The 15291-nt window shown below is 40.8% G+C and overlaps 1 protein-coding gene across 4 annotated transcripts in view; it reads left to right on the top strand.

Annotated features, from left to right (window-relative positions):
* Positions 1-15291, top strand: part of LOC102217812 (receptor-type tyrosine-protein phosphatase U-like) — a 184622-nt gene that overhangs the window by 74590 nt on the left and 94741 nt on the right. For all 4 annotated transcript variants that reach the window (XM_023344775.1, XM_023344776.1, XM_023344777.1 and 1 more), the window contains exon 3: positions 13714-13985. In XM_023344775.1, the coding sequence (XP_023200543.1) occupies positions 13714-13985 (272 nt within the window). The remainder of the gene's footprint in view (positions 1-13713; positions 13986-15291) is intronic.

Below are 15291 nucleotides of genomic sequence, written 5' to 3' on the forward strand. Positions count from 1 at the left end.
AAAAAAAAGCTAACGTTATCATTTGGCATAGCAGTTTTGGTTTTCAAGAGACGTAAAACAGGACGTTCGATCCAAAGCGGCTTAAGGGGATTGGTCAAAGTTCAGCTGAGTTGTAGTGATTGGTCAGAAAAGAAGGAAGTTCAGAAAACGATCAGATTTGTGGAAAAGTGGTGATGACTGGTGAAAACTGCAAGCCTGCGCAAAGTCAACCTGACTATCAGTTCCTTCTTTAAATCAATAATCTGCCACTACCAACTATAACCTCCTTTTCAATCTTTACCTACTTCTTATATGTGTGTATATATATTTACATTTTATTATTTATTTATTTATTTGTGTCTTGTAAAGTATCTTTGAGTGTCCTAAAAATAATATCAGGCATTGTTATTTTATGTAACACGTAGCACATTAGATACATTTGAATGTAAACAAATTCAGTACTGATTATTTTTAAAATCATTAAATTTCAAATGTTTATGTGTTGTATGAGCATCATCTCTGTTAGCGGTTTGTCCCCATCTCAGAGCATCCACTGGCTATATCTGGGGGCCCGTGGCGTCCCCGCTGTGAGCTCTGATTTACTGCAGGAGCTGAGAATAAAACAAAGGAGTGGGGCTCGGGAAAACGGCACGCAGTTTATGACATGACCAGAGAATCTTAGTGGAAATGGGGCAGAGAGAGGAATTCTTCCACAGAGCAAAACAAGCAGCAGATGACAGGAGTTAGCCGGAGTGGCCGGGCGGGGGCCGGGGGCCGGGGGCCAGGGGCCAGGCAGGATGCACCGCCACGCCCCACAGCAGCAGCACCGCACAAAGCAAGCATACCCAGCCCACACATTGTCCTTGGGTGGCAGCTAATTCAGTATTGATTTCTGACACTGAGAAGATTAGCCTTCATACTGAGTCTGCTTTCATCCTCTTATGTCGGTTGGCTGAAGCTCAAGCTGAGCTGGAAGGCTGGAGAGTCAAATTCAGAGTGTTTCTGGGGGCTCAGACCCCCAACCACAGTGAGGCTAAAGAACGTAGTGGGAACGGTGCATCTCAAGTGAAGTTATATAGTTAGCTAAAACTAACGAAATAACACAGACTGAAAAGGAGAAAACATTTTTGTTAACTGAAATAAAATAAACGTAATCTATAATTAACTCCAACTATATTGCGTGTTTATGACACAAAATTATACTGAAATCATGGATATAATATCCTTCGTTTTTGTGTTTATGAAGCTATTTATTAGCCTTTCAAACTGATGTGAATTTTTTCTCCCCACACAAGCAGTTTATGTAAGTGGTGACTGAAAAAGTTGGGATAAAACTCCAGAGTCATTTGATTGTTCAACAATAACAGAATACATATTTTGAAAATGGTATCTTCTGTTGAGTATCCATTATCCAATCTATGTATACATAATCACAATACAATACTTGAACCTTTTTGAACTAAGCCAAACAATATTTAACTAATAACATCTAATAAAAATGAGCTAACACTAATTTTGCTAAAAACTAGCAAAGACTTACTAAAACTAACAGAATTAGACTGATTAAAAGTCACAACGAAATAAAACTAACTATAACAGAAAACCCAAAACTCTCTTGACCTTGATCTCAAGTTGCAGTGTTTTTTCCTAACCCGGTGTATGAAAAAAAAAATCCTCTTTCCTTCATCAGAAACCTGTTTCCTTTCTTTCATTCGTGAACACTGTTTGAGCTTTGAGAACACAAAATGACCCCAATTTCCTTTTAGCTTCCTCTCCTTCAGTACTGATTTTTTTTTTCTTTTCAGGCTGCAGTAGGTTGCACATCTCCCAGAGAAAGATCATTTGTTCTGGCTTAATGGACGAAATGACTGATAGTTGGGAGTACTTGGCAACATTTACCTTGTCAAAGCTCATTGAGCCTCTCCTTTTGTTGATTCCTGAGCGCCACAATCATTCCATACTACTATAATTCTTGTTTCAGAGCAGTGGGAACAAAGGCAGCCCAATGTAGGAGCGGGACCAGTATTGAGGATTCAGTCATGAAAGAGTCCATTTGGAATGAAAGTTGAATGCTGATTGAGGACTTTACAAATTCTCTCTTCTTGGCTATTCAGAGGCTCAGTGGGTCATTTGTGGACAGTAGAAAATGAATGGTTAAGAAAAAAGGAATTTCTTTAGTTGGTTCTTTTTTGTGCAAATCCTTGAGAATTCATTGGATATTCAAATGTACATGTAGCTGGTTTCGACAGGATTGGTATATGTGCATACATATTTCTATATTCAGATGGACCAGTAGAGACACTCTGACCTTTAGTGTCTCTACTGGACACTAAAGGTCCAGTAGACCTTTAGTCTACTAAAGGTAGACTAACTGAACCCAACCCAGATTCTAAGTTTTGTTTGGACCTGGAATCAGGACAGGGCAGCAAAATACCAGTTACTTAAAATATCAGAGTAGGATTATACTATTTAGATCAGGTACACTAATCAAGGCAGAATACACCCACCATTTGCGTGAGCAGAGTTTTTTTTTTTTTAAGTTCACAGTTTATTTTTTGTTTTCACAGCTTTCCACTCTGTCATATGCCTTGTGAATAATTTGGCTGATCCAGGTTTTCTTTAATGATATGATATGTTGTTGTTTTTTGAGCTTTTACCATGATGTGCTCTAACTTGCTGTCTGTGTGTGACTAGATCTTTGCTGGCTTGCAGGTCATTTTTTCAGGTTAAAAAAGACTTTTAAAATCACTCTAGGGTTCATTCACACCAGCCCTGTTTGGTCTGCTTTAGTTGAACTCCAGTCCGTTTGTCTCGAACACAGGTCTCAAACTCCAGTCCTTGAGGGTCGCTGTCCTGCAACTTTTAGATGTGACTCTGCTGCACCACCTGAATAGAATAATTAGGTCATTAAGGCTCTGGAGAACTGATCTACACAAGGAGGAGGTAATTAAGCCATTTGATTCCAGTGTTTTGTACCTGTGGCACATCTAAAATCTGCAGGGCAGTGGCCCTTGAGGGCTGGAGTTTGACACTCCTGGCCTGAATGGGTAACGGAATTCTGATGCAAACTCTTGTCTGCCTACAAACCTCGGTCTGGGTTCAGTTGAAGTGAACTCTGGTGCGGTTTGAATGCGAATGTGAATGCTAAGCTTACCAGAGACAGCTCCAAAAGCAGGAAGCCGACTATAGCGCAGGGCATTCTGGGTAAATACAACCAAAACAAACACATGAATCTAGTAATAGAGGGACAAATGGCTCGTGGTCTTTTACCAAAAACAAAAAGAAATCCTCCAACCGCTAAATTCTTGTTTACATTTTGAGAAGGAGGAAGTTGTCTCAGTGTTTTCTTCAGAGGGTCTTGGTGCAGCGCCCCCACAGGCGAGGGCAGAAACAGGTTCATTTGCCTCAGTGCAGTGTGAAAGAGAACCACAGCAGCTGGAAATGGAACAAATGTTGGAACTTTGGTCCCTGGAAAATATCAAGTCTACCGGACTAACAGGTGTGAAAACACTGGTAGAGCGCTACAGGACGCATCTCACCACTGAGGTAACGGTGGCTGTTCTTCTTCTCACTAAGAAAATCTACCTCAATCAATGTATTTTATTTCATGTCTAAAACAGGTGTCCTACTTTTAACAAGGTGGTGTTTTTCTCACTTAAAACAGTTTTTCCCTTCTCTGCTTACAAAACAACCACCTTTTAATGTGGATGCAAACATTTATTAAATATTTTACTGCATAAAATTACAAATGTAAAAGTAGTGTGTATTGAAAAGGATCCTGCATATTAAAGGCAGACTGTTTCTTGAATTTAAACGTCCTCTTCGTCATGTTGTGTAAACCATCATCTCACCTTTTCACTCCTTGCTGATCTGCTGTCTGACTCATATTGCGACTTTGCTCTGATCATATCGTTGTTTCCAGGCCCAGCAGGGAGCTGTTCTCACTGGAAAACCTTTGAAATCTCACCACTCGCTACCTGTTGAGCTCCTAATAGCTGGCAGACAGACAACCTGTAATTAGCTGGTAAACACCTGGCAACCCAATATTCCGCTCAGACATAAACGGGGAAAACAGAAGTTAGGTTGTGTGGAGGGCCCGGTCTGACAGGTCAGGCAGTTAATACAAAAAGGTAAATGCGTAAAGAACAGTTGTTTTTTTTTCTCAAAAAGTAAAACAAATTGACAAATTATGCAAAGATTTACTAGTAAGCCCATGAAAACATCATCTAAATATTACTGTAGTCAAAAAGACAAATAACAGAACAAACAATAATTAAAGGGGTTCACATTTTTAAAGATATTTCCTAAAGTTATTGGTAATATTTCCACTAATAAAAAGCTATCATATAATTTTCACCTTGATTGAAGTTAGAAAGCTAATCAGATGCATTTCAATAAATATGTAAAAAAAAAAAAAAAAACTTACTGTGTATTAAAGTCACATAGTGCAGCTTTAGAGTAAATGCGTTGTCATCTCTTTGTGGTCCAGGTCTCTAAGCCCCAGTTAAAGGTCTTAATAAAGGTTTGTAAAAAGTGCAGAATGTATTTTTCTTAACCAGCTAATGAGACATGGCAGAACCCCTGAGACAGCATCAGATGACACTATGACGGGGCCACTTGTGTGAGCTGGATAGTGCTGAGCCAGTCAGATGACGAGAGAATGATGGAGTGACTGACACAGAAACACACACGACCACCAAGTGAGTCTGATCCCCCTGGGTTCTGATCGTTCAGTTTTCAATAGAAATGTTCATGTTTAAGTGTTAGTTTTGTGCTTCTAAGAATCGATTCAATTCAAAAATACTTTATGTTTAGTAAGAAAAATGAAACCATCAGTTTATAGCTCTGCTAATCCACCCTAGTTGTTTTTGCCTCTCCTCTTTAAATCTCTGGCCTTTTGGTTAGAAAACCACTGGAGTCTGCAACATGATCCTGGTCCATTATGATCGATGGAAGAGATGGAGCAAACTTCCTCCTTCATCCCACTGGATGTAGGGAGAAACAATGACATCAGCTTTCTGCTCCATAGTACACTAAACATCTGCCAGCTGTGCGCTACTGATCGCTAACAGCTACTGACCTTAGGCAGGATTTTGTTCACCCAACCAAAGACAACATAGTCACGACATGATATCTAAATATAGATATGGATGGTGCAGGTTGCTGCAATCGATAATAGCCACACAGGCACAACCGCTTGAAGGAAACAAACACACCCAGTACAACACTTTCATTCTATTGGCTGAGAGGTTGCCAGGCGACTGCCCCAAAAGGCAGTTCTGTTTGGTAAGCAAGCAGAGAGTCCGAGGAGAGACTAAGTCTGAGCGCGAGGAGAAGTTTTGAGTACAAGGGTTACAAGTTTTGAGAAGAAATACATGAAGTCCTGCTTTCAAAATGAAAATGTAAGCAAAAGTATTAAAAGTTTTGAGAATAAAAAGACATAAAATCCTGTTTTCGCACTAAAAATGTGTGCTCTTGGATTATGGCAGAAAAATTCCTCCATACCTGCTGAGTAAGTTGCACAGCAGCAGTTTCAGGTTTCTCCACTGTGACTCATAACTGCTTAAAAAGAAAAAACTGGATAAAACAGGACAGGTCATGTCACCAGTTTGGCAGTATTTCAGATAGTTAAAAAAAAAGATCTATAATTATGGATCTCGACAATTATCAATAGACTGATATGAAACACTTATATCGTGATAAATTTTTAAGCCATTTCATCCAGCCCAGTATAAGCCCAGTTAAGGGTAAGAATAGATTTTTTAAAGATTTATGACAGAAATGATTTTTAATAGACAAATGTAATTAATTGCTACAGTTAATTATCTACTTTCTGAAGGATAATAACTTCAAAATAGTTAAATAGTTTCTGAAGGCAGAATACTCTCTGCTGAAGAGGCCATAAGACAGGAAATAGCGTTTACTGGTGAGTAGTTTAAGGGTTTAAGTGATCAGAACAGAAGCATGGAATATTTGTGCGGCCCATATGGCTAGCATATTTCACCCAGTATGTTGTCGCATCTAGGAGGCGATGGTGTAGAAACACAGCAAATGATTGCGTTGTTCCCGTTAGTCTCCAGATTCCAGAACGTCATCGGGGGAGTTCATTAGCTCCGACTGTCGTGTTCTCCCCGGGATGTTTAGTGTCCATCAGCGTCTCATTGACGACCAGCTGCTGCGGCTGCTTTCAAGACTTCCCGTTTGGATGTTGTGGGAAATCTGTCGCTTTGTTAATGGCAAAGATCGGAGTAACATCTCTGACGAGCTAAACGAGGCCGAGCTCCAGGTGAACCAATCACACCTCGCAGCCAGATAACAAAAGGAACAAACAGGAGGATTACACTAAAGCCCTCTACTCCCCTATCACCTCCACCGCTTTGTATCTGTGCGATATCAGGCGAGGTGGTTCCTGCTCAGAGTTACAGTATCAGATGGAGAAAAAAAAGAAGAAATTACTGTTGGCGACTCTGTGGGATTCAGAGCCCAAATTGAAAATGTGGAACAAATTCTGGAGTTGGGAGCAGAGGGGAGCGGAGGTCAGTCTCATCAGACGCATGGCGTCCCCGTCAGAGCCAACTGACAGCAGACTTTTCATGGCGTCGAAGGCAGCGGGGCGTGGAAAATATCAGATAAAAAAAATGTGATTAAAATGCAGCATTTTTTTTTTGCCTGGCCTTTTCAAAGAAGCGATGTTGTTGTCACCGTGTGGAATATGGAGCCAGAGTCCTACAAAGCGTTACCGATGGCAGTGGACGGGTTCTAAGGAAAACTGACAGCCTCTACTACAAACATAAAAGCCACCCGCTATCTCTCCCATTTTGTTTCTTCCTCTCTCTGCTTGCCCACACTTCTTTTCGCTCTTTGAGCTGCTCTTCATTACCCCTCCCCCCACCACCACCTCCAGTGTAAGTGTGATAAAAGCAGCCAGACCTGTAACTCAGGCTTCCACCCTGCGCTCTGATATGAATTCAGGGTGCCCAGGCCATCCCCTAATCTCTTAATGCATGTTCCCTCAACCTTGGCGAGGTCGTGGGAGAAGTAGATGGAGCCTTATCAGCTTTTATAGATTTATGGAGAATGTCTCTGCACCGGGCATGTACATTTTCTTTTTTTCTTTTTGGTTTTCACACCAGTGTGTATCTACTAATACAATATTCACTTTTGTTCATGTGTTTATCCTCAAGGGTGTTGAGTAAGGTTATCAGAGATAGCAATATCTTTATGGGTTCATATCATTCTCTAATTACTATATCAATCATTTTGACCTCAAGCTGGGAACAGATTATTTTATTTTATTTTTGTTTTCGGTAACCTTGAGGAATTCTCTTTTCCGTCCTTCTCCGCTTCAGCTGCTGTAAATCTCAATGTGAGACTTTGTTTTTTCATTCGTGTTGCATAATGTTTCATAAACACTGGAAAGGCACATGAAGCTATCTTTTCCATCAAGGAGACACAATTAGAGTTAAGCCCCAATTCTGTAGGCTTTAGGAGGAGTTTAGCCTGGTAACAACCAGCCCCTTGTTCTACGCTTCACTTCATACAGACGGTCTATTGACAAACCGTTTCCTTCTCTGAAAAAGACATTGAGTGCAACGTCCTTCTTCATGAAATATGAACAAGAAGATGGAGTGGCATCGGTTTAGCCGCTTCTGTTTTGTCTTTGGTAAAAGACCACAAGCCATTTCTCCAGTTAGCGCTAGAAAAAACCCCGGCTGTTTAATTCATAGATGTTAATTAATAGTTGTTGTCACAAAATAAATTAAGTCTGAAATTATGACAGAAAAAGGGTTTTTTGTGCTACATCTGTAATTCTGGTCAGGTTTAACGAGACGTTACCAACATGTCAGCCAGATTGGAGCAGATTGGGTTTTTCTCCTTAGCCTCTTAAGCTATCTCAACGTCAAGAACCAATATCAAATATTGAAAGTTCAATTTGTCTTGGAAAAACGGGCAGACATACGAACACACCCAGCCTACGCTGGGCAGATGTTGTGACTTTTTTTACACAGAATATCCAAACTTTGCTCCTTTGGTGTATTGTGAATTGACGTTAGGACGACCTAGAAGTATTAGCCTTGGGTCTACATGTAGCACACAGAAATGTCCTTGTAAAATACGTAGATGTGCTTTACATATTTTAATTTTCTGTTTTTTTATATGCCTGCATCAGTCATAATCATGCATTTTAATATGAATGCAGTTTTGCTTTTCTAGCCCTTTTTCATATAGAAGTCCTATCGCTTACATCCAAGATGTCTTTTTTAAGGGGGCAGTATGTGAAATCTACTTTTTTGAGCTTTGCATCACAGTATAATATTATTCGCTCATCAAAAACATACCTAGAGCGTTGCCTTATTTCTTGAGTACTTAAATCTCTATGGCAACCATTCAGCTATGCCAAACACCTGGTTGGGCGTAGCCCCACCTTTGAAATGCAGCTTCTTCTTAGACCTTCTTGCAACTTCTGCCTCACAAAGCAGGCCTCCCTCATGATTCTGTCACTCGGCTCCTTCGGACTAGCCAGCAGCAATTAGCAAACACCTGGTAGAACTGATAGCTGAGCTCATTGTAGGAGCTGCTTCTCAGTGCAACACTGTTAAAAATGTTGCTAAAGGGTTAATAGAGGAGCCATGTTATGATGACTTCCTGAAGTTTCAGAAAGAGACAGAGGCGCAATTTCAAGATGTAAATCATGAAGTCAAATTTCTTGTCGTATTTGATATACATAAATAGCATTTTTATAAAAATGGTAACAATGAAGGTAACATAGTCTCTTGATTGTGCGATAAAATGGCACTATGTGACAGGAAACCATGTAATACTGCCCCTTTAAGATGACAGGACAGGAAATGGTCTGTCTTCTGGCTCCAAATCTCAATATGATTGGATGAATAATTTGTTTAGCTACAATGTCAATGAGGTTTGCAGAAACGGCCCCTGCCACTGGTGAGGAAGTCAGGAAGTGTTTATCTGGCCCATCGGATTGTGGCGATTAAGTCGGGAAGGTGGGAGATGTTGTTCACTCACTCCACCACTGGGTGGCCCCACACACAGATCGTCGCTTTCACCAGCACTGGATTTACCAGACAGTTCATTAAAGATGTTTGCATATGTTAAGAATAGCGGTGCATTGTGAATGTGTTGTGAATGCCTCCTCCCGACTCCCACTCATCTCCATGCAGTGTTTTTCACAGGGACAGTTGGAGACTTGCCCTCCAAGACTAAGTCGCTTCTGCTCTCGCAGCTGAAGAAAAAGTAATTTAAGCACACCGCTCCCCAGGAGCCCTGGCACATCAAAGCAGCTGCAGAGGCCTATAAGCCAATAGACTGCTCCGCTTTTACTCCTGCAAAGCTTGTGAGGCAAAGAAAAAATGTCAGTGTTGTCCAAGTGTACAGAAAGATCTCTAAGGACAGTAGCTGCTTGTTATCACAGGATATTTCAGGCAGGTTGACATCACATCCACGCTTTGGGGAGCAGGGATGGCTCAGCTGAGGGAGGCAGCACACTGTGGTCAGAGAGGCTGGGTGAAATGCATTTTATTTCTCTTCATATCCAGAATGTCCATGAACTTCACTTTATCACTTTAATTTTGACCAACTTGATTTTTTTCCCTATTTCCCTGAAGGTATGGGCTGATAGAAGAAAACCCTCAAGTCCTAATATCCACTATCACTTTGTTGTATTACAGACCCTTCCATAAGGATTCACATGATGTGATTTTTAATGTGCTAGCAACAATGTACTGCAAAACTGTGAAGTCAAGTTTTCAAGTCCTGCCACAAATACTCAGATTTCAAACATAGCTGTGCTTCTAAACCATGCCACTGTACTACAGGTTGGAGATTTACTGTTGTTTCCTTCTGGAAGGTGAACCTCAGCTTTTCTCTTAATTTTTCTGGTGTTTACGCACCTCATAGTCTGTTAGACTTGGTTCAACTGGAGACCAAAAATTGCAACATTTCCAGTTTCAGCTGCTGTGGTTCTCTTTTACACAAACCAAAACAAACTATTTGAAAAACCTGCACCCCCCCTGCACCAAGAAAACCTTCAGAGGTTTTCTCAGTATCTTTACAAGAAGACACTGAGCGCAACTTCCTTCTTTGCAAATATGAACAAAGATGGAGTAGTGTCAGATTTTAGCAGTTGGAGGTTTTCTACTTTGTCTTTGGCAAAAGATCACGAGCCATTTCTCACACGAGTGCGAGTACATTTGCTTTGGTTGTATTTTGCGCTGGCAAGGCATTCTGGGGAATGCGGAGACTGCTTTTGGCTTTTGGCATCCTAATATTAATTTAAACCGCACCAGAGTTCACTTTCCTCAAAACCAGACAGAGTTCTTTAGGTGGACCAGAGTTCCTTTCAAACCTCCTCGAACACTCAGTCTTTCCAGACAAATGAACTGGAGTTGGATTAAAGTGGACTGAAGTTTTAGTCTATTTTGCACCATCTATCCTTCCATCAACTAACCAGCATGTCTGCCCTTTCTGATAAAAACCCATTGACATAAGTACACTTGCAAGCATGACTGAGTTTCTGTCCAACTTAGTCCTTAACAGCCACTCTCAAACCTTAAAGTGCGAAAAGATTACGGTTTGCTTTTAACACCCCATCTTCTGATCAACAACGTAAAATCACTTCTAGTCCAGGAAATGTCATGACAGGTTTAGTGGATCCACAGCATCGACAGCCACTACTGCTTTGTGTAATAAAAATGGTCATGAAGAGAAAACATTTACAGAATTTGAATGAGACGTTGACAAAAACCAACAAAGGAGTGGAGATTGACAAAGTACGTGGAAACAGTCATAGAACAGTAGAATCTGCCGCTTTCTGGAAAAGAACCAGAAACTTACAAAGTAGGAGAATCAGGTGAGTGACGTGAATGTGATGACTGGGTGAGCTCAGTTACTGGTGAGGGTAAATAACAGGGAAGCAGATTGATTAACAGAGAAGGAACTGAACTGGGACTGAAGAAATAAACTAAAAGAGAAAATGCCAGAGAGTGATCCAAGAAATAAAATTCAAATACACAAAAAGAAGAACACAAGAGTAAATCTAAGGCACTAAACTCAAAGGAATAAACTGATCTGGCAACACCTAAAAAACAATAAACACAGATAAAATGAACAGAATATTGCCAGACTTTATTTGAACCTTAATAACCCACAAGAGAAAATGAAATTCACACAAACAGAAATCCAAACACTCAGGAGTGTTGAGTCATTTCCTTGAGAGAAATGATTCGACACATCACCTGCTATTAGATTGTTTTTTTTGGAGATATTTTATAACTATTGCTTTGACTAGAAAACAGCAAACACATTTTGTGTTCAAACAAGCCAACTTCTCAGAAAGAAGTGATGAAAGTGAAAAAAACAAAGAAAGGTGAGAAAGGATAAGGGGAAGGAGGCAAGCTCCAGGAGGACTGTACCTCTTACAGTGGTGCAGGTAAGGCTGCTGGACTGGGACCTCAGTGTTTGTGTGTTTATGGGGGGGGGTTCTGATATTCATTCTGCATGTCAGAATGTAAGCATTATCGCCATCTCTCTGGTTCAAGTATTCCCTCGGCTGCCATTAGGCCCTAATAACTGTGTCAGGATGATTAATGGTCGGAGACCAGATTGTGATTGCACTCTCCCTCAACTGGGGTCCTCAGGCAACTACACTACCCACCATACCTGCTGTCTGGCCCGGCTGTGTCTCTCAGCAGGCCAACACCGGCTGGGGTAAGATTTTATTTGCGGTTAGCGTGAACATTGGATGATCTGAACACAACCTAAGAGTGCCTTGAAGAGGTTAGATTAGCTGAAGGTTCTGGGAGCGGGTGGGTCGCTCCTCCGTTGGAGCCGCTTTAACGTGTCAATGAGAGAATCTTGATCAGTGTGGATGGAGTGTCAGCATGGAGTAGCATGAGATGAAGTGGTGCTCTTACTGGGTCACTAGCTGCATTTCCATTGACCATAAAATTATTCAAATTGAAATTATGAAAATAAATTCTCGTTGCAAAAACCATGAAGAAGACAGGAAGTGGAGGATGATTGTTGATTTGTTTTTTTGTTGTTTTTTTCCACCAGAGTTCTCACAGCATCACCGTACATGAAAAGTTGTGTGTCAGTCCAACATGATGAATCCATCACTCTTCTGTAAAATCACCAACTACATTTTCTCCAAAACGCTGCATATGTAGCCGCTCCGAAGTAGGCGGGGCTTGTTGCTCCAACGCCTGAATAATACGCCAACGTCTCCTCTGATTGGTTGACAGATGATGAGCGCTAGCACCATGATGAATTATGAATATATCTCATGTAACTGTTTACATCTGTCACTGCCATGACTTCAATGACTTACCACGTTAACAAACATATTCACGTGTGATTTTAATTTCATTTCTTATTTAATGGAAACACCAGAATTGCTCAATTGGGTTTTTTCAACATTAGCGAATATAGACGAAGATTTGTGCACATTTGTAATCCAAGCACATCTACTGGTGCAACATTTGAGCAGCTCTTAAAGTAAACTCAATAGCAGAGCCACGGTCAGTCGTACCTCATGGAATATTCAGGTGTTTTTTTAAAGAAACGCCACATATTAACTGTGTTTATATGCGTCAACATATCTGATAATCCCTGGAAATGAAACTGATTTAATTGGAGGTGAACACCAAATTTATTCTAGATTTACTTCATAAACAAAATATATCAGCAAAATTATTTTACATGAGAAACTAGCACACCCTACTCCATATGATGTCACATACACTGAATTTAGTATAAACAGAGAGGGAATAATTATTGCTAAGTGTTTGATAGACTTGTTATTATTATTATTATTATTATTATTATTATTATTATTATTATTATTATTAATAACAAGACCAAAATTTGAGTTGTGTTAGACCAACACGTCGTCTTTAGACACTTCTCCTGCTAGTTGTTGAATACAGACAGATTCTATAAAATTAATTTTTTTTCATTCAGTATTGGAGATCACTTAAACTTCCACATATGGCACTTTCTCATGTAAAAAAAAGCAACTCTTTGGAGGTTTGAGGTTTTACATAAGCAACACTTTGGCAGATAAAAACTTCCCAACTCAGCTCCAGCTTAGTATTAGTTTGAAAGCACCAACTTATTTCTCCTCTATCTAACGCCAGGTTCCCTTCTTGTCCAGGGCGAGTCTGCTGTGCTGCAGAAATAGGAAAGCCGCTGATACATCTGCAAACCTCATTCTGAGATGAAAGTCCAATCTAGACACCCTGGTGCAGTTCTGAGGACAGAAAGTGATAGAGGCAAAGGTGGAGAGCAGGTAGCAGTGCAGACACACCAAATTCAAACAAATAGCCTGACAGGAACTAACAGATATTCTGAGAAGCATCCTTGAACCTGTCAGCTCTAGCACTTGGGCTCTGTTCCGGGGGTTTAAAAATAGGAAGATGGCAGGCAATCTTCGGCGGCTGAAAACTAACATGACATTTCTATCCTAGGAGTGTTCCAGTCGAAGCCCAACCAGTTAGATCCTGTTACTTTCTATATTTTGGCTTGTTTAGCTCTGTCTTGCAAATGCTCTGATATCTGCTATATGTGAAATATGCCTAGCTAAAGCTGCTTGGCAAGGTCATCTCTTTTTTTAGTGTTTTTTTAGTGTTGTAAACTTTCAAATCTCCTTTTAAAGGCTCATGCTGCAGTAAGTTGAAGATGTCAGTGGTAATCTCTTCCTGTTTTTCCCTCCAGGGTCCTTCATGATGGTCAATTCCTCTCAGCATTTGGGGGGCCAGCGAGCGCAGCTGTACCTGCTCCCCCTGAGTGAGAACGACACCCACTGCATACAGTTTAGCTACTTCCTGTACAGCCGTGACGGCCACAGCCCGGGGGCCCTGCAGGTCTACATCCGGGTCAATGGCGGCCCCAAGGGCAGCGCCGTGTGGAATATCTCTGGCTCCCAGGGGCGACAGTGGCACCAGGTGGAGCTGGCCGTCAGCACCTTCTGGCCCAGCGATTACCAGGTTAGACAAATACATGGAAAACCCAACCCAAACGTAAATCGGATTGGGCTTTGTTAATGTCTGACGATTGAGTCAGGGTTCTTTTTATACTGTGTTGAAAGGTTGCCTGGAAGTCAAAGTAATCTAGCGTCTAAAATGTCTTTAGGTGCTATATTACGTCGTTTTCCACAATTATTTTATTTTGGGATGCCAAAATTCGGCATACTGCAGGACATTCAAATGCCACAGTGTTTCTCGTCAATGTCGTTGAAGTCTGTTCAGTTTGTCATCCACACAAACAAAAGAGCATGGCACAACTTCAGACCTACCAACACACGGCTGTCCTCCTAGACTAACATGCCAGGCTAAGAGAGCATTCATCACAGAAACAGCCAAGAGGCTCATTGTTCATTTGAAGTAGCGACAGAGACTCAAAGCTCAGGTGGGTGAATCTGTTGATAAGCACAACTATTAGACATGCTCCACACAAACTCTGACTTAAATCAAGCGTTGCAAGAAGAAAGTCATTCCGTAAATAGAGCAAGAAGATGTTCTGTTCCCAGTTTGCTACAAAACAACAAGCAAAAACACTGTGTTGGGAAAGCTAACCTTGCAAATCACCTTCCATAAAACCCGACGGTAGCAGCATCATGTTGGGAAGATGCTTGTTTCCAGAAGGAACAGGGAAGGAGGGAAGAGCTAAAGGGAAGATGGATGGAGCTAAATATGGGTCAATTTTAGAAGAAAACCCATTGGAGGCTTAAAAAGACTTAAGACTTAACCTTCTAACAGTGTTGAAGGTTAAGGTTCTAACATACAAATGCATTGCAAATTATTGTTTACATCCTGAAATTTTGTGCAGAAGAGTCTTTTTGCTGGAGGGCATAAAGACTCTTCTTTTACTTGCCATCCATAGCTGCGCTGCTGCAGTAGAAATAGGAGTATTCCATTAACAAAATGAAACCTGAAGATGTAAGTATCATTAAATTAGTGCGGTGCACCACAGCAAAGGGAAAAATAACATAGAAAAACTGTTGGAGAATAACTCAAAACCACTCATATTCTTTTTTTCTTGCTCTGTGTTGGCTAGGCTACACACAGACCCATTGCCCAGTAACGGACTGACAACAGCCCCACTGACATATCAGGAGCTGATATGTTTTAGGAAAAAGTTTGTTTTCTAGTTGTCATAATGTTGACAGTTTAGTAGCAAAACACTGCATCCATTTTTCTTTCATTTTTCACGTATACATTTAAGATTTAGCGCGTTATGTTGACAAGTTGACAGCTAAATTCAATGAGTGACCAGCTGACTGTAGGCGCATTG

This window comes from Xiphophorus maculatus, chromosome 13 (genome assembly GCF_002775205.1).
Source record: "Xiphophorus maculatus strain JP 163 A chromosome 13, X_maculatus-5.0-male, whole genome shotgun sequence".
NCBI classification, from domain to species: Eukaryota; Metazoa; Chordata; class Actinopteri; order Cyprinodontiformes; family Poeciliidae; genus Xiphophorus; species Xiphophorus maculatus.